This window comes from Plectropomus leopardus, chromosome 22, assembly GCF_008729295.1.
Source record: "Plectropomus leopardus isolate mb chromosome 22, YSFRI_Pleo_2.0, whole genome shotgun sequence".
Classification (NCBI taxonomy): domain Eukaryota; kingdom Metazoa; phylum Chordata; class Actinopteri; order Perciformes; family Serranidae; genus Plectropomus; species Plectropomus leopardus.
The window spans coordinates 8,380,388-8,405,882 of NC_056484.1; the positions used below are offsets into that span (position 1 = coordinate 8,380,388).

The 25,495-nt window shown below is 38.4% G+C and overlaps 1 protein-coding gene across 3 annotated transcripts in view; it reads right to left on the reverse strand.

Moving 5' to 3' along the window:
- cacna2d1a (calcium channel, voltage-dependent, alpha 2/delta subunit 1a) overlaps positions 1–25,495 on the reverse strand; it is a 114,013-nt gene that overhangs the window by 21,612 nt on the left and 66,906 nt on the right. Inside the window, exons 9-26 of one of the 3 annotated variants that reach the window (XM_042510979.1) lie at positions 24,949–24,999; positions 23,284–23,383; positions 16,669–16,827; positions 15,522–15,626; positions 15,343–15,421; positions 14,696–14,745; positions 14,426–14,515; positions 13,128–13,190; positions 12,319–12,402; positions 12,130–12,204; positions 10,948–11,019; positions 9,838–9,909; positions 9,679–9,740; positions 8,660–8,736; positions 6,167–6,175; positions 3,620–3,628; positions 3,054–3,114; positions 2,820–2,926 (exon numbers count right to left, since the gene is read on the reverse strand). In XM_042510979.1, the coding sequence (XP_042366913.1) occupies positions 2,820–2,926; positions 3,054–3,114; positions 3,620–3,628; positions 6,167–6,175; positions 8,660–8,736; positions 9,679–9,740; positions 9,838–9,909; positions 10,948–11,019; positions 12,130–12,204; positions 12,319–12,402; positions 13,128–13,190; positions 14,426–14,515; positions 14,696–14,745; positions 15,343–15,421; positions 15,522–15,626; positions 16,669–16,827; positions 23,284–23,383; positions 24,949–24,999 (1,325 nt within the window). The remainder of the gene's footprint in view (positions 1–2,819; positions 2,927–3,053; positions 3,115–3,619; positions 3,629–6,166; positions 6,176–8,659; positions 8,737–9,678; positions 9,741–9,837; positions 9,910–10,947; positions 11,020–12,129; positions 12,205–12,318; positions 12,403–13,127; positions 13,191–14,425; positions 14,516–14,695; positions 14,746–15,342; positions 15,422–15,521; positions 15,627–16,668; positions 16,828–23,283; positions 23,384–24,948; positions 25,000–25,495) is intronic. The other 2 variants (XM_042510980.1, XM_042510981.1) reach the window with 2 other exon arrangements.

The following is a 25,495-nucleotide window of genomic DNA, read 5'->3' on the forward strand; positions in this document are numbered from 1 at the left end:
CAAGTAAATGTTTAACCGTCCGGTCTTTAAAAATAATAAAATAAAATAAAAGAATTAAAAAGAATAACTAGCTTGATAAGTCTGAGTAACAGGAATCTGTTGGAATATGTTGGATAAATGAACAAGATTAGTGTCACCAATTCAGTTTTTGTCTCCCCTTTTGATAGTTGGAGTTATGATGTTGAATAATGGCCATAAAACATTATGTCATATTGAAGTTGACCTTTGAACTTTTGGATATAAAATGTCAACACTATCTTAGACATTTGTGTGAAATTTTGTCATTATCAGCATATGAATTCTTGATTTATGGCCCAAAACATGTGAGATTAGAACCACCAAAACCTAATCAGTTCATCGTTGACTCCAAGTGGGCATTTGTGCCAAAATTGAAGAAAGGCCCTCAAGGTGCTCTTGAGATATCAGGTTCACGAGATGGGTGCAGGATCACACTGACCTTTACCTTGGACCATGAAAATATTATCAGTTCATCCTTGAGTCCTGGTGGACATTTGTACTAAATCTGAGATAATTTCCTCATGGTGTTCTTGAGATAGCGTGCTCATGAGAGTGGGGCAGATGGACAACCCGAAAACATAATGCCTGTGGCCACAGCTGTCATCAGCATGGAGGCATAAAAGTGCAAAGAAAAATATGACACACTACAGGATCCACTGAGTATACATGATACCAGAAAGACAAAGAATGAAACAAAATAGGGAGAAAGTTGGGAATACTTTAACATTTGCATCACATTTCAGACATCCAATATGAATTGCAAATTGAGTTCAATGTGAAGCTTCAGCTGATATATTGCTATGCACCTAAAAGGTCCAAATATGAGCAAAGTCTAAAGAACAAAACAGAACCAATTTGACCTACAAAAGATATGTTTTTTTCTTTAAAAAGAAGGTAGTTCTGTGAAGAAAAGGTCTCAAACACAAAACAGACAATCTTAAAACTGAAGCAAGTCACTAAAAAAAAATATTGTTAAACATGCCTGCTGCTGCCAAGGTGTAGGTGGTGGGTTGGTATAGGTGTAACAAATTACTTTTCGAGACGTCCGACAAGACCACATGACAAACATAACAGGCGATAAAAGCCGCTCGCCCATATTTTGGCAGTGCCCGCCACTTTGAACTCTCCGACGACCCGCTTCAGTCCATTAACATCGAGGCTCCTCGATATACCCCCACCCCCCCCCCAACCTTTATGACACACCACACACATCAGAGAAAACAGCTGGTGTAACACTTTATTTCCCCTCCCTTCCCCACCTTCCCTCCGTGTGTAGTGGTTTTCATTAGGGTTCCTTTATTGAAGGCAGCCCAGGAATTCCTAATGTACTTCAACTTCTTCGCCACTGCAGTGGCTTAACCAAGTAAAGCGTGTAACGATACTCAGACCGCCAAGAGTCCACATGGGCCATACTCTCTCTCCGTCTGAACTCCCTTTGGACTCCATTAAACTAGCAGCTAATAATGGTGAAAGTAATATTTCAATTGGGTGAAAAGTTTTATTGGATTGATCACGCTGAGGTGTTTGAACTTAACTGTCAAAACCAAACTAAAGGAGATCTTTTATGAATATCCAGGGACCTTTCGTTTTACTCAATGAGCAAAAGATGCATATCAATAAGCGTATGCAAGAAATGGCAAAGATGTTAATGCATTGGTCAGATGTTTGGGAGAAGGTTCCCTTGCCCCCGATTTGTGTTTTATTGCTCCTCTCTTGCTCCTGGCTTGACGTGTCCTGCTCTTTCTCACAAACACACAGTAATTGGATGAGGTCGAGCGGCTATAGGTGGGGTGTGGAAGGCATATTACCCGGTGAATACTGTGTGTGTGAGCGTGTGCGTGTGTCACATCTAAGCCGACGTGCCTCACACATGTGCACTCAGGCGTGTGATGGTCAGACTTTTAGAGTTAGCATCAAATGGGTAACACGAACACAGGGGTTCCACATCACAAAGCTTTGCCTGGTCATGCACACCAAAACCATCCAGCCAGACCTGTATTTCACTGGAAAGGGAGACCTCTGGGAATAGAGTTTCGGTTGGCGCTCTTCCATTAAATGTTCAATGAACACCTTAATGCCAAGCCAGATGGCTGAGATTCATTCACATATACATACTAGACTTTGAGATGTAAATAGGAGTCTGTAGTGAGAATGAGGACCAAGTGTGCTGCAGATCCAATATAAAAGCTTTGATTGTCAAGATAAATCAGTGCGTTTACATGCACAGACAAGTCAAGCTACGGTTTAACTCAATTGGGCCATTTATAATTGGACTAATTAATTGGAATTTAATTTGGGGAGAATCACTTTATTGATGAAAGTATGTTCGACTCTGCCATGGATGATGATATGCCCCCTTTCAGCTGGTAAATATAGACCTATATTATTTATACAGTCTATGATACAGACCAAATCACCACCACAACTGTTTATTAACAATAACTTTGGGGTAGAAAATTCCCACGTCATGTACATGAAATTAAACAGCACTGACCAAACTTATTACATTAGTTTTAAGCCACCTAAAAAAACACCCATCCCCCCAAAAAATCAATATCAATTTAGGTTCAATATCAGTTTAAGGCATGGCCAATAGGAGCAAGCGCAGAAAACTCAGACCAATGTGGCTGAGGTGCATACATGAAGAAATAGCTTGACTTCCAATCAAATTATCTGGGTGTGTTGGTCCGAGTTCAGAAATTTGATTTAGTATGATGTCAGTTGGACTTTTATGTTTACATGCCTTTTTTAAAAGTCCAGTTTTAGTTGGACTAACACAATAATTCAACTTTTCTACTTACACATGGGGTTGTTTGGAGTTTTTGTGTCAATGTAGTTGTTGAATTCAATGAGGAACTCTGTGTTGTTTTTGTTCTTGTCAGGCGGCTTTAAGTCCTTGCAGTACATCCTGTGGAACACAAACATCTTTGTCATGTAAGCAGAAAAACAAGTGAATCACAAGGTTGAAATGTGCCTCTGATCTGAGTCATAGTCGTTAAAAAAATCTTTTTCAAATTGTTCTGAAAACGTCTTACCTTGGTGCAATAAATGTATAGCCATATTCATCAAACTTGTCCGCCATCAGGCTTTCAGAAACTGGCAAGAGGAATAAAGTGTTATTAATCTTCTTCCCATGCACGTTAATATCACACAGGCTAACATTACACTTAAATAATCATTGTATGCAGATGAGACGGTGCTCCACTGGGCAGAATGTAACGCCTGTTGAATATTTAACAGTGCATCAATAACAGGAAACTCCTACGGGGACCAAAAACGGAAATGAGATTCTATATCTTGACAGACAGAGCAGGAAAATTTATGCTTGAGGTGCTACCTTTAAGATATTAAGTTAAAACGCAGGGTTAAGTGAGGGGTCAGGGGCCACATTCAGCTCGTGGACTGTAAGTTTAGCATCACTGGTCTACAAAGTGGACTACATACCGTAACATGAAAGAACAACTTTGAGAATCACTGCAGCAGAGAATAATAGGTATAAATAAGAAAGAGCTAAATAGTCCTGACCAGACATGCCAGGGAAAGGACCGACAAGGCTCAAGAACAAGAGGAGAGAGATGAAAGTAAAGGAAAAAATACTTGCCATCTTTCCCTGGAGTGGAAAAAAATCCCAGCAGAGAGAAAGTGAGCGACAGGAGAATCATCCCCCAGGGAGGTAAAGATGACGGGGTAAAGAAAGGGTGGAAAAAAGACAGGGTAAAACCACAGGGGTCAAAGGTGACACAATATTTTATTCACAGAGCGAGTCCTGAATAGAAATATTGCCGTCCAAACAAAACGTTTAAGGCCCTTTGGATGTAAATGGAGACGGTGCTGATGGACAACACAAAGAAAGGCTTAGAGTGCGGTCAGACGTTTTAAAAGTTAGGATTTCGATGTGTTTTTAACATTAGTATTAGCATTCTTTTGGATATACAGTAAATCTGTGGAGTTGCTGCACTCCAGAGATGTATTTGCATTACAATACTGCACATCTATCAACCACAGCTCATAACCTTAACGTTCCTCTGACATTCTCCAAAGCATGTTTTGTCGACAGTTGATTATACTGTACAGCAAAATTTCTCATGACGACATGGGCTACTCCTTGTCCGCTTTGGTGGTCATGATTGGGAAATAATTGCATCCATGTGTTGTTTCTTTGATATTCGGTCACCACGTACTAATCCAACAAAGTATCTAGTAATGATGGATAGCAGGGAGATTTGGGGAGTGACGACTGCTTATATTTTCTGCACTCTCGCACGGCTTTTCACACTGATGATGACATTCTTGCCACTTTTGTGATTATTTTCTGAACAACTGAATCAGTGCAATATCTAAGACATGCAGCTACGACCCATCCAAAGTGTGAACGGATTTCGGTATAAATCAGTGTCACATACTAAAACTTGCAAGACAAGAACCCACATTGACTTAATAATTGCATGAAAAATAGAAGTGGGAATTGGGACAGGACATGTTTTTTGCTTGAGTTTTTAAAGGGATAGTTCAGGGGTTGTATGGGGGACTCAACTGCAGACAGTGTATTACATGCTGTCGATGTGAGTCTGTACGCCCACAGTTTGGAGCAGCCAGGAGTCCAACGTGGAAGACAGAGGCAATGTACTGTAGATATTTCAGATAAACATGAATTTCTAAAATGTTTGCTGAGTATAGATGTGAGGGTGGGGCCCTTCGATCTACAGGGACTGCTCAGTTAGTGGTGACCCATGTTAAAACTTTTAATATGCTTCAAATGTAGCCATTTTTAAAACTAAGTTTGGGACTGGTGGTACTTTATGCTATATTTTTTAAACATGTTTGTATAATTATTACACCCGCCTGCCCTGTTTTCTTTTTTTTCTAATTATTCCTCAATGTTTTAATTAATACTGCCTTGCTGTGGACCGTGGCTGGCAGCAAAATGCACTTTAGCCACCTAAAAAAGCCCCCCTTAAAGAAATCAGTACTGGTTTATGTGTAAGCTATATTTGAACATATTTCCTGCTTTGCCTCTCCTTCAGAAAACCCGTTCAGATGGAAACAAAAGTAAAAGTTATCTCTTCTCACCTCAAAGCTGTATTACAGTGAGAAAAAGTTGCTTTACCTAGATGATGATAATAAGTTAATTAACTGATAACTATTCACCAACTTTTCTGATATTTGATTAATCATTTATTCATGATAGTAAATTAGAAATATTTGGTTGGACAAAAGATGAAATCTGAAAACACCACTTGGGGTTCTATGAAATTATGTTTTGACTAGACTGAATGATTAATCTAATAATGGAGGAAATTATCAGCAGATGAACTGACTGACAGTGTCGTTTACTGACTGACATCTACTTTCTGTAACACACGGACAATGAATAAAGACCCCATACAACCCCACTTCAAAAAATCCAAACTATCCCTTTGAATTGACATTTATATTCACCATCAGAAAAAAGTATAAAAGAAATACAAATGGGGCTTCAGTTTCAGTGAAACCACAGAGCTTAAAGACGTTCTGTGGAGATTTTCGATTCAATGACCACAGACAAGACAAAACTGATGACAAAGCACACAGAAGGACCAACAGAAGAGATGAGGCTTAGTTTGTTAAGAGGGGTCCTGTCTTTCATTAGGAGTTATTTAACAAGGTTATAAAACTCAAAGTGAGTCAAAAGGAGAAAACTACAGAAAACAAAAGCACCGACTCATGTTGTGGGTACAGACTCACAGCTTTCTCCTTTATGGCTTCACCTTTAAATAATGCAAGCATCCTGTCCTCTGTTGTTCCTGCTACAGCGGGTTAGTGCCAAAACCACATCTGAGGGCCATTGAAACAGGTGGGGGTTAAATACATACATGCTTACACGGACATACACACACCATCTGCGACTCTCTGTGTGTGGGCGCGCTTTGCATGCGAGGCGCTGCTTCTGAGAGCAGCCGCCAGCTTGATTCAGTGTTATTGAATTGTCATTATTAGTTAGAAGCCACCAAATGAAGGAAAACAGAAAACAAAATGCTTTTGTGTTCGTGAGTTTGCAACACCACAAATGACAAACCAATTACAAGTAAAAAGTGAAGTTACATCCGAAGTCTGCTGGTAGTGTGAATGTTAGAAGACAAGGGTTAAACCACAGGAGGAGAATACTTGCCCAAAAACGCTGCAGGGGGGTCCAACACACCAGGAATGGTCAGGAGTTGAGGAGGGCAGGAGAACAGGAGGAGGGAGGAGGATAAAAAAAGATGAGGAGAGGAAAAGAGGGAATTGGAAAAGAGAGCAGTAAAGGAAAGAAGCCAACAGGGTTACACACAATATTTTATTCAAATGGACATTGAATAAGATATTGCATAGAAAAGTATGTAACACCTTAAGTAAGTAAAGGGTACAAAGGGTATTTACGGTAATTTGGGGTAAGAAGTACTGTGTGTGTGGACGTGTGGTGATGTGTATTAATGATGTTGTGGGGACAGAAATATGTTTATGCAGTCCCATTAGGTAGACCTCTCTCTAACTTGAGGGACTTGTCCATCTGTTACTTACTCCATGTAATGTTGAATGTTTTTCTTGCATGCCTCCAAGGTGGATGAAGAATCGAAAAACTGGGATAAAAATCTTGATAGAATTGGAGCAAAAGGGGCTGTGTCTAACAGAATTATATCAAAACATCCATTTACAAAGTCTCACATAACTCTTGCAGTATAACCAAAGTGTCATTTATTCAATCGTACGCTCAGTACTTCCCAAACAAACCAATGGGGGACTGAATGGAAAGGGAAAGTTAAATATGCTATCTTCAAAGCCAGACTCTATTGAAAAATAATAACTTTAACTCGCTGAACACAGGAGTTGCTGGCCTTGATTGGTAGTTTGCTGGTGTTATTGTGTGACTTATCATCTCCTCATTGGAGATGACCCTTTGTTTGTGAAGCACTGAGTACATGACGATAAATGAGACATAGATTATACAGCACAAGTTGTGTGAAAGTTTCTAAATTTGATGTAGATTTAGCATTTTTAAAATATCATCCAGAATTTGCTCTGTTTTTGGATTCTTCGTTTAATGTGGAGGCATGCAAGAAAAACAAAGTTTACTTCATAAAATCAACGTAAAACTGTTATGCAAATGATAATTTTGAAGGCAAAGTGTTCCTTTAAGTTTACCGGTAGAGTTGGGGGTTTGCATTGTGCTTTTTACAGCTACAGTTAAGGGTAAAGCTCATTAAATGCAAGTCAATGCAATCTCCTCAAAAATGACAATGGCATCTGCGTGCACAGTGCCTTCAAAAAAAGAGGACCCCATCACTAGGTTTTCATGTTTCTAACTTTAATTCCAACTATTGTAAAGTGTACAGTATACTTAATTTTGATCAGCCAGTCTGCTATCAGTGTGAAATGAACTTGAAGGTAATTTGTAAGTTATTTCCACTCTCTGTTGGTGAGTTCATGTAAAAGTCAAGATTCAGCGGCAAAAAGTTTAACAAGTTTAGAGCAAAAATGACCAAATTCATATCATCTTTTTCTTTATAAAATCCATGTTTGTGTCCTCTGATCTCTTTATTTCACAATGTTTCTTGTGATTTCAGCTTCCAAGCCAACAACTAAATCTCAGACACTGGAACAACCATAAAAAGCAGCACAGAGGAGAATTTTCAAACCGATTCCTGCTCACAACTGCACTTAATGAAACTCAGCAAGAAAAAACAAAGGCGCTGAAATGTTAGCTGTGATGGATTACCAGTGTCAAGAGAGCTTAATGTCTGTGCCAGTTGATTTTCACAGATTTCTGGGATAAAGTTTGTCCAATCGCTGACTAAAGGTGGGAAATAAAACTTAAAATGCATGCTATGCAGTTGTTGAGGCTGATTTACTCTGCATTAAAAAGTTACCAAAACGTGCCTCAAAGTCCACTCTGGGTTACTGAGTGCAGCCAGGCAAACCAGCAAATACAGTACACGGACAGACAGATGGACACTAACCAAGAGCAGCTCCATCTTGCAGACAAACACACACACACACACACACACACACACACACACACAATCACTATAAAACTGTCCTTTGAGTAACACTATGAGTCAATGACATCTTTTACTAGTGGGAACAGACAGGCCTCAAAAGAGACGTGAGACGACAGCACCACCCATATGGAACCTCTGATCCACTGTACGGTCTTGAGCACTAACTCACACACATATACAACCATTTGTAGACACACAAACACACACATTTACACATAAAGAGAGATACTAAGCTGTAAATGAATTGATGAGTACTATATGTGTGAAAGGGGACACTGGAGCCACTCGTCCCGCTGTCTGGCGACAAACACTTTGAACAGCACCACAAGTGTGGGTGTGCGTTGCCATAGCGACGCAAGAGGCGAGGGCACGCAGGGGTGGTGTAGATGAAAGTGGTTATGGATGCATATGTGCATGGGGCACTATAAGTGATGGATAGTAACCATAAGCTGCCGCACGACTGTTTCTCAGCCTCACATGGAGAGCGAGAATGCCACTGGAGAACATTAGCAGTCATTTTCCAACCAGCAACATTTGTCTACTGTCCGTATGAATAGAAAGGTAAATGTTACAGAGTGGAAAAATTAAGAATGGCACAAGAGATTGAACTGGGTTAGATGACTTACATTTTGCCTGGGTGATCGTGTCCGCGATATTGGCCTTTATGTAATGCATACTGTAGTCAGGAAGGACCAGGGCCAGACTGAGAGGACACACACACACACACACACACACACACACACACACACACACACAAAATCACAACAGTGTGTATATTTACATAGAGCTTTTTATGCTATATATAGTACCATTTAAAGGGACAGTTTACCTAAAAATTAAAAAAATACATTATTTTTCTCTTACATGTTGTGCTATTCATCTAAATTGTTTTGGTGTGAGTTGTGTGAGAGTTGAAGATATCAACCATAGAGATGTCTGCTTTCTCTCAAAAATAATGGGACTAAATGGCGCCAAAAAATACATAACATTAACATTAGACACCAATAGCTAGCTTGGTGCTGCTAGGAGAGCTAGCAGTAGACAGTGAAGCAGTGTTTTGTTATCATGCAGCACAAACCTAGAATAACATCCCAGATGATGTTTGTGATGTTTTAGGCCATTATATTTTTCATTTTTTTTGTAATTGTTGCAATACTTTCTGTAATTCCATATTTTTGTTTCACGGCATTGTAGAATCAAGAGAACATTGCATTACCCAGGGCATTAACTGCATGCACACAATCTTGCGCAACCAACCAGTTCCCAAAATAACACAAAAACAATGCAGTTTTCCCTCTTTCGTTTGAGAAAAAAAATCATTAAGCATCATAGCAAATCTTTCAGTAAGTCCTGCGAAGCATATTTTAGCAAGAGGATGAATTTTCATAATAGCACACATAAGTAGGAACATGGGCCCTCATGGCTTCACTCTAATGTGAGTCTGGACTTTGTCCTGAACTAAAGACCACAGTCCAGCTCCACTCCCAAAGAGAACAAAATGGTTTTGTGCAATTATGAGGAACATTTTGCAAAATGTGTCGGTGCAATGCATCTGGAGTTCCTCTATTTCTGGGCCTAAGTTTGCTAAAAAGTACTTAACACATGCAACTGATTTATCACTTCATATTTAAAATATGATATTTACCTGTAATCTGTCCCCTTCACTGGTGCAAAGGTGTACATCCTCTGACCTAAGTCAATGTAGCGCTTTGAGGGCAACAGTTTGGTCAGTATAGGTTACATTTTTGATGCAAATGTGCTGATAACTGTCATGCACTCCAACATCCTTTCAATAGAAAGTTACCTCATCTTGGGATTTCACCAATGTGGATATTGTGTAATTCCCTGTTAGACCGTCAATCATTTTTTTTCTCATCTGTTGACAAAGTAATCAGACATAAATAAACCAATTTTAAAGGGAAAAGTCGATCATACTAGATTAAATGAGCAGTGTGTAGGATTTAGTGACATCTATTGGTTTTTAGTGGCCATTAATATGAATTATTTTTAGGTACAAACAAGTTATTGCACTTTCGAGTTTTAATAAACCACGCACAGATTTCACTTCCATCCTACGCAAAATTTTTACGTTTTAATCTCTGCATCAAAATAATAATTAAAATAAGGTTCTCTCTTATGTGACTTCAGTGCATTTCATATGGATCTGTTTCTGCCGCTGTATTTTATTTTTATTTTTACAGCAGTCACAGTACATTGATGTTCTGCAGCGTCGCTGTCACAGATGTCTGAGGTGACGCTGGACAATAATGGAGAAAGCGTAAGTTACTGTTTGGAATGTTATTCTTCTTGGCCTTCATTCATCACACTGCAGATTGTAGAGTTTTATCAGATGGTTAAACAAGTCAGTTGTGTTGCTTTGCAGTGCAGACACAACTTTCATGCACTCCCTTTTGGTGACGCATAGTTTTAAATTCTCTGCTATTTCTTTTTGTTTTATAGCAAAGTCTTGTTTATATTTTATGAATTAAAACTAAATATGTCGGAATTTATTGAAAGTGTGGACCTTGAACTAATGACTAAAGGGAAATATGGGCCCTGTGGCTGGACCAGGTGGGAACCACTGGTGTGAAGAACCTATGGTGACCCTTTGGTACCAAAAGGCCCTCTCTAGAGCCAGTGTTTGGTTTGTTCGCTCTGGACTACTGTAGAAATATGTCAAACTTACGTGGAGGAGGACCTGCTCCCTATGTAGATAGCTCATGTTAAGGTGACAAAAACACAACCATTCTTAGATGATTTAACACGTATAAAAGATAGTTATTAATATCATATTCCATTTCTGCCAATAGACCCCAATAAATCATACACACTGCTCCTTTAAGAAATTACAGCCCTATTGTCTGTGATATGAGCTCATGGAATCAAAATATTTGGAGTAATCTATTTTCCAAACCTCCACTTTGATCTCATTCTCCAGTTCAGCATCGAGGAAGTCCAGCGTTACAGGTTCATGGAACTTGGCAGTCTGCATAAAAAAAGCAAGCAATTAGTCTGTGGCGCATAATATAATTTCTAATCTTTGAGCTTTGAGAACAAAGGAGAAAAATTAAGCAGTAAACATCAGTTATTGATCTTCTGTATCCAAAAAAGATTCTGAAACATGCTTTTTTTTTATGGCTTTGAACAGAGAACTAATTATACACAAATTTGTCTGTTGACACTGACTTTCGAATGTTGTAGTCATCTGTTACCAATGTGTGCATGTGTTATTTACAAGAAGAGCACATATCTCAAAGGTCAATGGGAAACATCTTGCCGTGTTTCAACAAACATCATTCTGGACCCATATGATTGGGACATTTGGGGAAAAGAACTGAAAGGTCAGTCGAATGATACAAACAAGGTCAGTGTAATCATTCAGGCTAATGTTGTATCTACAGGACAGGTGCTGTGCTGTGTCAGTTTGATGCTAAAATCACGTTTGCAATGCAGGACAAGAGACAATCTTTCCGCAGTGGTGCATTTTATAACGTGGTGGTGAATTACTAAAACTCAATTTTTAGCTCAATCTTTATATATTTTTTGACAGTCAAGAATGTGTTGTTTAATTTGCCAGTTTGACCCACATCAAAGGGATAATTCAGATATTTTGAAATGGTACATGTTGTATGGTACATAATGCATAGTCAGTGTGCTACCTCCCTGAGATCAATATCGGTTTAAGTGAACGCTATGTTTAGGAAATTTTCACTGCCCTACTTTGCTGTCAAGTAATTTTCAACAGGGACATTTTGTGTCTAGATTTTCCATGACTGTGGTACCCTGAACCCTGTGATATAGATTTTTTTTTAGGTGGCTAAATTCATTTTGCTGCTGCCTCGGCGCACATCAGTAGGACTTATCTTCCACTGCAATACCCCAGCCTGCTACTCCAAACTGAGGGTGCACTGACCATCATCTACTATAGGTAATAAAGTGACAATAGATAAGTACTTAATACAAACCCACTCGAAAAAATCCAAACCATCCTTTTAATGAGCAGATACTGCAAATCAACCAGACAGAACTGTCCCTCAAATAAAAAAAAACCCAAATGTTTGGTTTCTCTTAATTATAATTGAGTGATTTGGCCTACCAGTGGTTGGAGATTAGGGTGGAGCAGCACATATCCATTGGGGTCAATGGCAAAGTAGTAGCCATTTGGTCCAAACTGCAAGAAAAATTAAACAGAGAGACAGATATCTGAAAACAAGCACGGAGGAACTAATGTATTAAATATGACATCTACTGTAAAAATCGGATGGTTTCTATTGTGTGCTCTTACAGTAAAGCGAGGTGTCAGTCTCTTGATATCTTCCAGGGAGACATCAATTGCCATAACCCCCAAGATGAGCTGGTTTTGAGATTTCTGAGAGAAAACCAAAGATGGGGAAAAAAAGAAGAGGAAGTCAATGGTAGAAATACCCTCGTATGTGTCTTGTTGTTCTTTCTGGATGAGTCAAGTCCCTCTGTGCACTCTGAATGATTTCAAGGAAATGGGGTGCAATAGAAATCTGGACAGTGTCATTCCCAAAAGCTCCAAATGCCGCCATGAGTCACTGACAAGGCATTTCCAGCCTTCGCTTTCAGCCGTGGTGGAGGTAACCCCCGAGTCCTTCGACGTAGACATGTAAACTCATCTTGAAACACTTAGCTACCGGATCATTTGTCTCTGTGATCTGCAGGTTTTTTGATTTTTGCTTTATGACATCTCTTCCTGTGGAGGCACGTGGGAGCGCTCCTAGGGACCTCAGCGTCAAAGGAAGAGCCACAAGAAAGAGGAGGATGAAAGTGAAGGATGAGACAATAATTGAGAGTATTCATGTTGTGCCTTTGTTTGTTTGTTTTTTAGTCTGGTAAATATTACTGCGTGTCACAAAAACCACAGGCTTTAACTCTCCCATGGGGTCAAAGTGTCACATAAAGTAAATTTAGTCGAAAAGTCAATCGAGTGAATCAGGAAGCAATCTGGAAATACATGTTTAATATAAAAAGGGGTGTACTTACATTAAGTGTGTCATTAAAATAAACTAGTAATTCTGAAACTACATGGAATGAGTGACATGAGAATCCAAAAGTAGGCTTTTGTGTTACCTTTGAGCCTGTGTTGGTCTTGTTGAAGACGGGCAGGGTGCCAGTGATCACCAGGCCAAGCTCCTGGAAGAGGAAACATACAACATACTGAATAGACATTAGCCATGTAAGCAAATCAGTCACGTTCATAGCATAAACTCAAAGAGTTCTTCATAGTGAGTTATCTGTTTTTGCTTGATTCCTTTGAAAAACATGAGAAAATAAAAAAAGAAAAATTATACAGCTACAGTTTAAAGGGATAATTCACTCTTCTAACGACCATTTGTATATCTATTATTCCAGTGAAACACAGAATTAATTTGAAAATTATTTGATTTATTCATTTAATGTTTGGTGTTTTTAATGTGTTCTACTTGACTTGACCTTGTGTTGAATTTGTAAAGAAAAATTCATTGGTAGATCAGCAATATAGCAGATGCTGATCTATCACCTCCTTTGTCGGTTAGTTTGTTTGTGTTATTGTGTGAATTTAGTGAATCCGAACAAAAGCTTTAAAATACCAAAGTCAACAGATTCATGCATTGGTAAACCAGCATATCCCATAAATCAGTGAGGTTAACAGTTGAATTTGTCCATGGCGTCTTGTTTTGAAAAGAGCATGGATTCACATTAAATTTAGTTTCTTGTTATAAAGGATTTGTTAAGTTATTGGAAAGTTTATAGACCAGTTTTTTATGTAATATTGCTGTTGTTAAATGTGGACCCCTATGACTTCACCAAGAATTTCTCCGTTTTTGGATTCTACGTTTACCTCTGAGGCATGTGTGAAAAACAAACTTTTCATCATAAATGCAACATATGAAGGAGTGAGTAACTGATATACAAATGCTCATTTAAGGGGTGAAGTGTTCCTTTAAAAATAAGATGTTTACCGTAACAAAAGGCAGAGACATTTCTGATGGAGGTCACAAACGTTGTCAGCTCCTTATCAGTAAACGGATGACAATATCCAAACCATTTGGCTCAGTTTACCAGACTGGTTTCTTATCTACACTGTCGCCTGAAAGTTAATCTTGACAGACCACAAAAAAAAAAAAAAAAACTGATTGATGCAGCGTTTTTGAAATAATGTTAATCTGTCCTTTCACAAACACTGGAAGAGAGTTGAAGTTGAGTTTAGCAGGATGACAAACAGCAAATGTTTAGCATAATTAAACAAGACTGATCTGGAATACTTCATCTGACAGAAAACAGATTTCTTCTCAGTCTTGCAGAGCTTCAAGCTTCACCACAAATGCCACGTTATCTCCCACACTCATTTTGAAGTGTGCTCAGGCTGTGAGTCTGTTATGACATACCAGTGCGTCCAGGTAGACGTTGGTCCACTGAACCTGCTTGGCCCTTTTGTCAGCCTTCACCATAGGCCTGCCCAAAACATCCAGGTACTCCTGCAAAGATGAATGATGCAGTTTTTAATTTGCTACATGCACATCAGCCATTTCACCACAAGAGGGCAGAATACACACTTGTTCAGTAAGCCAGGGTCAGAGCTGGAGTCAAAAGAGTACAACAGCAGCCATTCATGGTTCACTGTGTGTATTCATGGTAGTGTTGGCATTTTAGTTTACCTGTGTGTTGAGCCTGATGGCACCTATAGATGGGATCTCGTAGTAGTACCCTGAGACAAAAATATAAGTTCATTATTAATTTAAGTAAGACTACCCCCAGCTACTAACAATCACTGAAATGAATGAGTTTTGAGGATAATTTCCTGTAAATATTGCATCAGAGATCAATTTTTCCCTCACTTTTTATGCAATTACCTGCCTGTTTGTTTGTTTTGTTTTAACAATCATACATAGTCCCTCCCTTTTTTTGTTGAGAAATTCAGTGTTTTCTTTCATCTGTTGCTTCGTCGTTGTTCAGTTAGTTCTTTGTTTGTTTTGACTGCATACTTTTCTAACAAAGTTTATGCTTTGAATAATAATCTACACTCTAAAATACAAATTTTATTTAGTTTGCTAAATACTGAGATACAGGCATACTATCTAATTGAAAAAATATATACTTACACACCTTATAATAAATACACAATGCAATTTTTTGGTACTTTCAATGTAAATAAATTGCCTGAGTACATGAATGACTTGATTTTCTGATTTTCTTTCTTTGATCTTTAAAATTCTTTTTTTTACATTTGTGTCATAGTTGGGCCCTCTAAATGATTTCCTCTGTCCTCATCATACGAGTTGTATGTCGAATGCAAACCTTGTACCTTTATTAGCACAGGCCATCCACTGTATTGGTCCTTTGTCGTAGTTGTGTTGACCGACTGAAAATGTAAAGATGCGCACCTGCATGGAAAAGAAAAATATGTAGTCAAAAAACTGAATATGCTGAAAAGCAAATACTGCTGTATTTTACTCTCTAAACATCTTGTGTTTTCAGTCCTACCGCTTGCTTCGGGTTGTATTTCTCAAAGATCTCTTCTGCCCTCTCTTCTCCTCCATCAGTGAACAGCATGATAATTTTGTTACAGTTGGCTCTTGACACATTCATCTATAGGGCACAAGATGTTTTGTATTTCAAGCACATCCTTAGGAGACACCTTCTTAGCGTTAGGGACAGTTAAAAGAAAATAATTCAAGGCTAATGCCGCTTTATCAGTGTTACAGAAGATGGCAGGAGAGGCATGAGCGCTTTCACTCATGCAAAAATCTGCAATGTCCAAAAATAACCACAAGAGGTTGACACATACTCACTCTTTACAGGAACACCACTGGGATTGAGTCTTCAGTGAATCCTACAGTATGTTCGATCATTACTTTCATAATTGCATGAAAATGATAAATAAAATGAACATAAATTAAACTTTTAAGTGGATTCACATTTCATGCTGGTCTGCTTAAACACACTCTTGCTTTGTTTAAATAGTACTTGTAAAAAAACTTGTCATTTTAACAACATTTTAAATGACATGTTTAAAGGTTCGTGTTAAAAGAATGTGTTTAATATTATTTGACTGGGTGTCTTTGGTTTGACGGTATATAAGCTTTTGTTTAAACTAAAGCTTTATGTTATAGATTTAAATAAAAACAGGAATGATTTTTTAAAGATTAGCTAAACTGTGGTTTTTAGATTTAAATATAATGTATCATTTGTGAAGCATTTACAATGGATTTTGATTTATTAGTGAAAAAACAAATCCAATAAATAAATACATTTATACAAATGATTCATTCCAGCATAAAAATGTCCTATACCATAGTATTAAAACAGTCTTTTTTGGGTATGTGTTTTTTTAAGGGTTATCAACCTAAACAGCTAATAATTTTGAATAAAGACAAAGCAAAACAAAGGATTGGACTTGCTTCCTCTGTGCTCCTCTGGCCTTTTTCTGTTTCAGCAGACCATCAATAGAAACCCCTAACTATCTCTACATCGTTGGCTACAATAATCAAACACAACAGACTGTCAGTGACGTCCTCAATGTTGCCATCCCTTCTACCAAACACCAAACACACCACCACACTCCTACACCCTTATGTTAGCCAGATACCACACAAATATTCCCCCACGCACGCCCACGCTGACACTTTACCTGTGCAAGCTGCTCGAAGGCCAGCTCGAAGCCGCCTCTGTAGTTGGTGGTACCCTTGGCTGTAATGCTCTGCACAGCATCTTTCAGCATCCTCTTGTTGCGCACGTTGGCCTGCACCAGGTTCTCGAAGCATGCAGCATACGTGGCCTTGTCATTGAACTGGAGGGGAAGAGGGAAGGAGGGATGACGGGAGGTGGAGGGAAGGCACTTGCACATATTTTTGGTTAAATATGTGGCCTGTTTTCCCTTCGTTACGGAGTCATGCGGTCCCTTAAACACAGAGGATTGTCTTAAAATATTAAACTACATTCAGATGCCTTTCATAAGATATTTAACCCCTGGAAACCTGAGCAAATAGGTTTGATTTCTGCCTGAAACACGAAATAAAAGGCAATGACCAACTTGGCAAGAAATGTCCCACAAATTATAAGGCATTAGTAGTAGTAGTAGTGAGGTGACAAGAAAATTGCCTAAAGAATAGCTTTTAAAAAGAGGGCAGGATTAATAGATAATTATCAAAAAATAGGGAAAATGTACTGAAAACAAAATTTATAATTATGAATTTATGATTATATTATATTCAAAATTATGGTACAGAAAAAAAAACTTTTTTAAAAAAAATCTTGATTGTTTTTAAGTAGTTTTTGAACCATTTCTCGTCAATTTGCTTGTTGCCTTCTCCACATTTTTTTGAGAAAAATTAAAACAATTGGCTCAGGTTTGAAAGGGCTAAGAGATTAAAGTGATTTCATTAAAAAAAAAATCTAATCAAACCAAATAATGACAAAATGTTACAAAATGATTTAGTTTAATAGAACTTTTTGGCATTGTTGTTGCAAAAATTAGCCATGTGTGAAATGAAATCAGCCTTAATCAAAAATCTGCACAGACCGAAGGGAGCTATAGGAGCAGAAGGAAGGATTGGCAGGAGAGCAGGTAGGGATGTGAAAACAGTGGCATAAGGAGGTAAAAAAACAAAAAACAAAGAGCTTGATTATGGAAGGATTATGCTGTTCAGACAGACATAACTGTTAGTTAAATTACATTCATGCTGCTCTACGTGTAAAGTGTCTTCAGATTAATATTGGTGAATAGTTAATGTGGAGGAACAGATGGAACCCATGCAAACACACAAATATAAACCTATGCACAAACACAGCATCTATGCAGGCTTGGGACATAGCTCATTAATACCTAACATCTGTTTTGGCCTGACTGCAGCCCTGCAATCATGATCATGTGCAAAACACACATAGTAACACAATATTGCAAACATGCGTGCACATACACACGGAGTGCACAAAAACTGCTTTTACAGTGCTTTCAGAATTTCTTACAACATGTACTTGAATATCTGCAGAAACATACGACTGATCTTGTAAATTTTTTTCTTTATTGAAATGTAACATTGGCATTTTTCAACCTGGACCTTATTTTTCTATGTTTTTGAGTCTAGGTGACTGACATTTTTGAAATTTAAAATTGGTCAATTGAGAGAGAGGGCAGCCACACTGTAACCACAATGTAAACAAGTGGCCACAATGTAAACAGAAGAGGCAATTGTGCACCGTGAGTGCATGTCCATTAAAAGCTTTTTTTCCCCTTTTGCCAGTGTCTCTTTAATTCTAGCTTTATGCAGCCTGTTTGTAATCGTGTCTCAGTCTCGCTCTGAGAACTCGCAAGATGTGACTGGAATTGCAAATTATTGAGCACAGTGCTATGAATTGTTTGTTGTGTTGGAGTACAAAGAACATAGTTTTGTGGTGTCTAAAACTTTGGTCTTCAATAGGGTAAAACTTATACTTAAGTTTTAATTAAATTTTTCTTAAAAATTAAATTAAAAATTTAAATATAGATATAGAAAATGAAGACTTGCATGCAGAATAAAATAAGATTCAGACTAGATTCTAGATTTAAAGTCTAGTTTTAAAATATCTCAATTTTACTAGTGTCAGGGCTGTACAGACAGTAAAAAAATGCACAAGGTTGCAAAAAGTGCAAACATTTTAGCCCATGTTGGACTTTTCCTCAGTGTAAAATGAGGCATGTGTAACGGGTGCTGTGTGGACCCAGATGCAGTACACCGGTAAACTGGAGTAGTTGGTAATGACGTTTATTAAACCCAGCACAAATCAAACAGGCAGCAAGGAGAAGCAGTTCGGCACAAAGTTCGTTCTTCGGGTCGGAACCCCAAACAAAGTCTATGGAGGGCGAACGATGCGAAGAGACGAAGCTTTCTGCACTCGGCGTGGGTGAGGAGGAAACCCCGTTGTCCGACGGCTTGACAGCACGTGTGGAGGTACCGTCGAGGAGATGGCGGAAGAGTGGTCGGGGACAGGCGGAGGTTTCGAAGCCAGAGGAGCAGTCCGAGAATGCAGCGGTACCAGTGGGGATTAAACAGCAGAATCGTCGGAGCCAGGCGGAGAAGTCTTTACCAGCGGAGCAGATCAGGAACGCCGAATCAGAACACGTGGTCTGGGACAGAAGGCAGGTAGGTTTTCCGGGGATCAGGCGAAGAGAGCAGGTCGGGGACAGGCAGGGTCGGCTTTGGAAGATCAGACAGGAAAACGCTGGAAAGTCTTGCATGTCACTGAAGAACAATCTGGCGATGAGTGTGTGTGTGGAGGAGGCTTATATCCTGGGTTGATTACTGATGAGCTGCAGCTGTGAGGTGAGAGAGCAGAGCAGGCAGAGTAGGTGGGTGTGGCCAGCAGGTAGAGTGAGCAGAGGGAGAGTGAGTGGAAAAATACTGGAGGGAGGAGAAGGCAGGGATCGTGACAGCATGCATACTGGTTCACTATATGTAGGTCACTATGCAGGTGTTACATGGCTGCTGCCCTCTCGCTCAATATTGGACTCATTTCAAAAAATGTTGTTAACATCAGCCACTTGGACACAAAAACACAGGGAAACAGGGCCCAGGTTGAAAAATACAGAAGTTACCCTTTAACATTCACTTAGCTCTGCACAGCTGCTTACATGACTGAATTTCACCTCTTTAAAAGTCAAGCTGGAATTCTTCAGATGAAAAAATGAGACCTTACTATGGTTACATAAAACGTCAAATGTGGGTTACAAAATGGTGGAGATGGCACTTGAAAGGGACCTAAACTTTCTATTCTCAAAGTACAATGACAAGGGCAGCTACAAAGACATGTCATTTTGAGATGACTGCCAGTATTGTCAGCTACTAAAAGATAGTCAGTACTTTTAAGTTTGTTCTCAAGGCAACAGTTAGTGTAATAGAGGCAAAATAAGCCCAAATATCCCAGGTGCATCACCCACCACAAAAAATAAAAAAAGCAAAGTTATTCTCAGAAGCAAGAGGACATGTTTCAGAGATCATTATAACATATGCAAAACACGGAGAGAGATATCAGAGTAGTTAATACCAGAATTATGAGATAATAAGGAACACAGTTCTTCTAGCAAAAGACAAAATTTCACACAATCCATGTGTCACCCACATTCACATGGGGGTTTTGTTTTCAGAACGCCAAAAGGATGCTGCAGTTCACAATGACTGTTTCCAACTATTCAACATGTTGGCGGAAGTTTCAAGGCAAATACTGCCAAGATATTTGTCCTCTAAACAGACGCACGCCTACACACACACCAATATGAGCCACATTGCGTTAGAACTTTATCTGACATCTTAAAATATCTCAGACAGTCATACAAACTCAACAAAGCAGCATACTGCATGTGGGCATGTTCTTCGTATTGTATATGTTTATGTCTATAAAAAATACTTCTGTCCTGTCACTATTATTGTTCTATCCTGTTGAAGCCTACCTTTTTGGTGCAAAGACACAAACACAATCTTATTCTTTCCATTTATTAACATAGGGTTCTTACTCAGAAAATCAAAAACTACTCATGAACTCAACTAACTAAAATCAAACATCTCTAAGAATATGAACTCCAGCCGCAACACATTTACACTCCCAACTCATTAAAACACTGACGCTTGGTCAGCGGCCCTACAGGCATCAGATACTTACATTTGATGCATCTTTAAGATCTTTTTAAAAGATAATTCTTAAACTACATGTAAGAAAAAGGTATAGTACATTTGTGGAGTTTTTTGTAAGATTATGGTTACTTGAATCTATATTTTGCCAATGGGTTAAGTGGCAGAAGCAGTAAGGATCATTTAGAGACTCACAGATATCTACTTCATTGCCAAACAGAGACACTGATTATACATATTCACTCTAAAAACACACAAAAAACTATTACCTGAGTGAGAGTACACCATTTTATAATGAAAAGTTATAAGAGATTGTGCCTCCAAAAAGCTTAAAAATGATTCTGGAGGATCTACAAATTGAGCTACATGCCATCAATATACGGATTAGGCTGATGACTCATTTCATTAACTTCAAAAGCCCTTTCACTTAGCTGATTTGAAAAACTCCAAACAAAAACATAAACCACTGCCTTATTAAGGGAAGTGAAAGAAAATGCAATTAATGGTTCATATGAAAAGTGAACTGAATAATTCATTTATGTTCCCTCCCATTAAGAGGGAGGACAAAGAGGAGGTGAATAAGGATTAAGAAGGAGGTTTCAGATAGAGTGTAGACACATTCAAGCACATGATGTATCCAATGCTTAATATGGAAGTAACTCAAGCAAGATATTTTCAAAATGTGCATCTTTAGTATCTTATTGACATAATAATCCATATGGGCAAAATAAAATGGGCAAATTGAGGAGTTTTCAGCCAGACAGTCCACCTACATGCAAATATAAGCAAATGCCTTCCAATAAGAATAAACGCCAGTGATTAATTCCCAATTTGCACAAAAAAAATGCAAAGATGTAGTCTGTGTTTGTGATGTCACATTTGGTAGGAAAATGAGATCTTATATATGAGATCTAAGACAAACTAATAGCCCTAAAAGCTGAAGCCTCATAGGTAACAGACATGAAAGTATCGATCTTCTTGTTAGGCATTCTTCAGTATTCATTTTTCAGGAGGTTTTTACCAGGAGCCAAACGATCAGTCGAGGTCCCTTTCTTTCCAAAACAAACAGATCATGTGATTAAAACCGGTAAAAACGCTGAAAAACGAAATTTAATGTTACAAATTGATGTTTCTTCTGTGCTGTCTGGCACATCAGAGACAGGCCATTAGCCTAGCTCCTGCTACTTTGTGCTCGCCTTTGTTTTCTGATAACTTCAGACCCAGATGTTCAGGAGGTTTTAACCAGGAGCAAACGTTTCTGACTTTCCAAAACCGAAAATTTGAACCGGTAAGTACACTGAAAAAAAGCACTTTCACATGAGATAAACTCTCTCTATCTAAAGTTTATTTTAAAGGCCAGAAAACACAACAATTCTTATTCTGAGGTAATTATACACTAAAGAAAACATACTTATATTACATGCAATGTCTGCCAATATGTTTCCCTAAACCAAGTCTCAAGTCTTTTTTACCCTGTAATTATATTCAAAACGTTTTCTCCTTATCCAATCAAATAAAGACAGAGAAAGGCCTTCTTTTGTTAAATTTAATGTATAGAGGAAAATTAAATGGTGATTAATTCTCCTCACTTTCACCAGAAATTCGGTATTAATGTCTTGTGTGTATTCTTCAGATAGCTATTAGCTAAATTACACAAGCCACGCTCTTTAAGTGACAGACAGTAACTGTTTGATAGTTGCTGAGCAACAGCATAAAGCGGTAGATTGTAACTGTGCTTAAAATGGCTCAAAATCAAGTTAGAGTGCTGCTCTTCGTATTTCAGCCCTGAAAATCATTTCCAGTGTGACTGCTTCCAATACATCTTTGCAACTACTCACAAATTTCTCCAATAGAAGGAAATAACCACTGTAACCACTTAAAATTGTGTTATTTTTCTTCACGCAACTAATATTGCTAGGAAGCATGAATCTGACTTACGCAGCCAGCGATGGAGCCTCAAATGATGATGGATGAATATTTCCTCAATCCCCCTGTCAGTAAATCCTTTGGTGCCTGAGATTCTTATAGAATTTCAAAAAGGCTGCGGCCTTTTCCATTACATGCCACTGATTCAAAGTATGGGTCATAAATACAGCAGCACACATTCATTTGTCAAACTTATCTTGTGGCATTTCAGGGTTTGCTCAAGCTGTCATGTGTTCGCTCTATTAGGCACACATACTTAGATTCAGCTCTGATGCTCTCGAGACACGACGCTCGCACATAAACACACATGCGCGCCCACACACTTTGAGATACTTATATTTAACTACACACCCAGATACTTTGAGACAGACAAATAAGCACACAAGCAAGCATGCACACATGCACATATAGAGCAGCAATAAAGATTCATCCATGTGCGGTACATTAAGTCACTCAAAAGGTCACTGCCATGTTTTAACCAATAACTCAAACTGAAGGAGGGAAGCTACTCAAACAGCAAAGCCACAAATATGTCCACATTAACATTCAGCAATGTGTGCACCTGGAAATACAACACAGAATCAAGAGCTTCACAGAGAGAATTTTGCAAGAAAAAAATGCAACATAAAGACATAGAAAGCAGAGTATTTCTAAAGCAAAAATTAGTATTAGCTGCATGTATTCCTACTTCAACTGATAGCTGCATGATTACTCACATAGACCACGTTCACGTAGTCGTCGTCAGAGAGAGTCTCCAACATCTTGCTGACAGACGTTCGGATGAGTTTGAGGGTGAGACCGGAAACGCTTCCACTCCTGCAGATTGGAACAAAGATTGTATGTGTTTTACCAAATAAATCAATATCATAATATAAAAAATGTTGTGCCCCGCTGCCACCCAAGAAAAATATGAAAGAAGGAAAGGTTATGAGTCAGTGACAGCGTTCGAGGAGCCAGACTTTGGTGTCATCCCTAGTGGAGTCAATAGGGCGGGCACGGCAGGAGCATGACATGCAGCTGAATTCACTGTTTGGAAACTCAAGTAGCAAGATCCATGTAGCCTGCTTCTGCTTTGCTTTGTTTGTCAAAGCACTTTGTAAACTCTATTTTTGTGTTATATACATAAAGTTATTATTATTATTTATTATTATTATTATTACTACAGACCTTAGTGACTACATTTTTTTTTACATTCACAAGCACGCTAGATATTATTCATCACATTAACAAAATGTGATGTTGTTATTATTAATCTTCATTAGTGCCATGAGCTCAGGGCCATCACCATTTCTCAGCTAATGACTTGCATGATAACATGTTAGCATGAAATGATTAAGAACAAAATATCAGCGTCCAACATTGCAAAGACTCATTTAATATTTTTCTTATTGTACTCTTGTAAAAATAAGATGGGGACCCTGCACCGATGGATATTAAAATGCATGACTTAATTGGTTCCTGCAGTTAAAAGAATAGAAAAGGAGAGAAAGTGGAAAAAAGAGGAGTGGAGTTCCTTTAATGTTCTTTTCACCAAAGCATAACGGAGGCAGCTTTTAATGTCTAATAAGCCTCATCAATCCTCTGTGTGCCAATTACCAGAACTGTGCTAAGAGCTGCAAGTGGACAAATTTAGTTTTTCATTAATCATATTGTGTTGTCATTTAGCCCTGGTGCTGTGCCATAAGTGCCATTTATAATCAAACTCCACCTGAGCGGAAAAATCCAGACGGATCGCTCTGATGCTGGCAAGACTACACCACGCTCACTATCACAGCCATGTAGCGAACATTTGTTGCATTGTAGTTAAGTGGTTGTGGTAAGAAAAATAAAAGGTCAAAACCAACCATTTGTTGGATAGATTTTAGATATTAGATAAATATAAAACTATAACTACCCTCTAGACACATATTTCTGTTAATTTTATTTTTTGGTAGGTTTACAACTGTATACATCCTAAATTTAAAAGGGATTTGAACTGCTTGGCCTTGATAAATATGAAAAATAAACCCCTTTTTGTCAGTTTTGAAATGGATACAGTAAAATCAGAAAATAATCTGCATGATCTGTAGTTTTATATTGTAATCAAAGTCTGAACTGCTGTCACAATAGATTTATTTTGCTCCAGAATCATCTCTGAACATCTCAGCTCTTCTAAACCTTAACTTTTAGGGCATAAACCACTCATCACAGGAAGAAACAACTGGACTGTAAATGATGAAGTCGCCTGATACACTGACTGCTTTTTGTTTGTCAGTGTCACATGAGTGCTGAGGCAGCCGTAAGCGTGGCGCAGCAGTCAGAGAGTTAGCATCAGGGCCTTCTGGCCCGCAAAAGAAAATAAAATCTGACTGTAACAGATGAATCAGAAGGTCGTCACTCACGCATCCACCAGGATCAGCATGTCCTTGGGTGACGCCGCCCCCTGAATGTACCTGGTGAGTAATAACAGACACACAAATGCACAAAAAGTTTGTGGATATTGAGAATATAAAGACATATCCATGCGTGCAGAAGAGAAAAACACACACATATAGGGAATTACTATGGCGCAGAAATTATTCAAACTAATTTCTTAGAAAGGTACACAAAACAAACTTCAGTGCATAAAATAGTGATGAGACCGAACATCTTGCAGTCTCATCACTTGTTTTCATCTTTGAGCTAGTAAGCAAATATCTCTCCATCATTTGCATTTGAAATCAATCAGAGCTTTAATTACCTCTCTCCTTCCATTTCTTTAATAAACAAACAGTTGTGTGTCTTTGTTTAGAGTTTTGAGTGCTCAGCAGCCAACGGCTTTTGAAGCTAATGAAATTTAATAACATGGTTAAAAGAGTATTGGTGGCTTCCGGCCAGATTTTAATCATTTTTAGGAGAATAATGAAGCTTTTGTATTGGTGCCCCTTGATCTGCAGTAGCTTATTCATC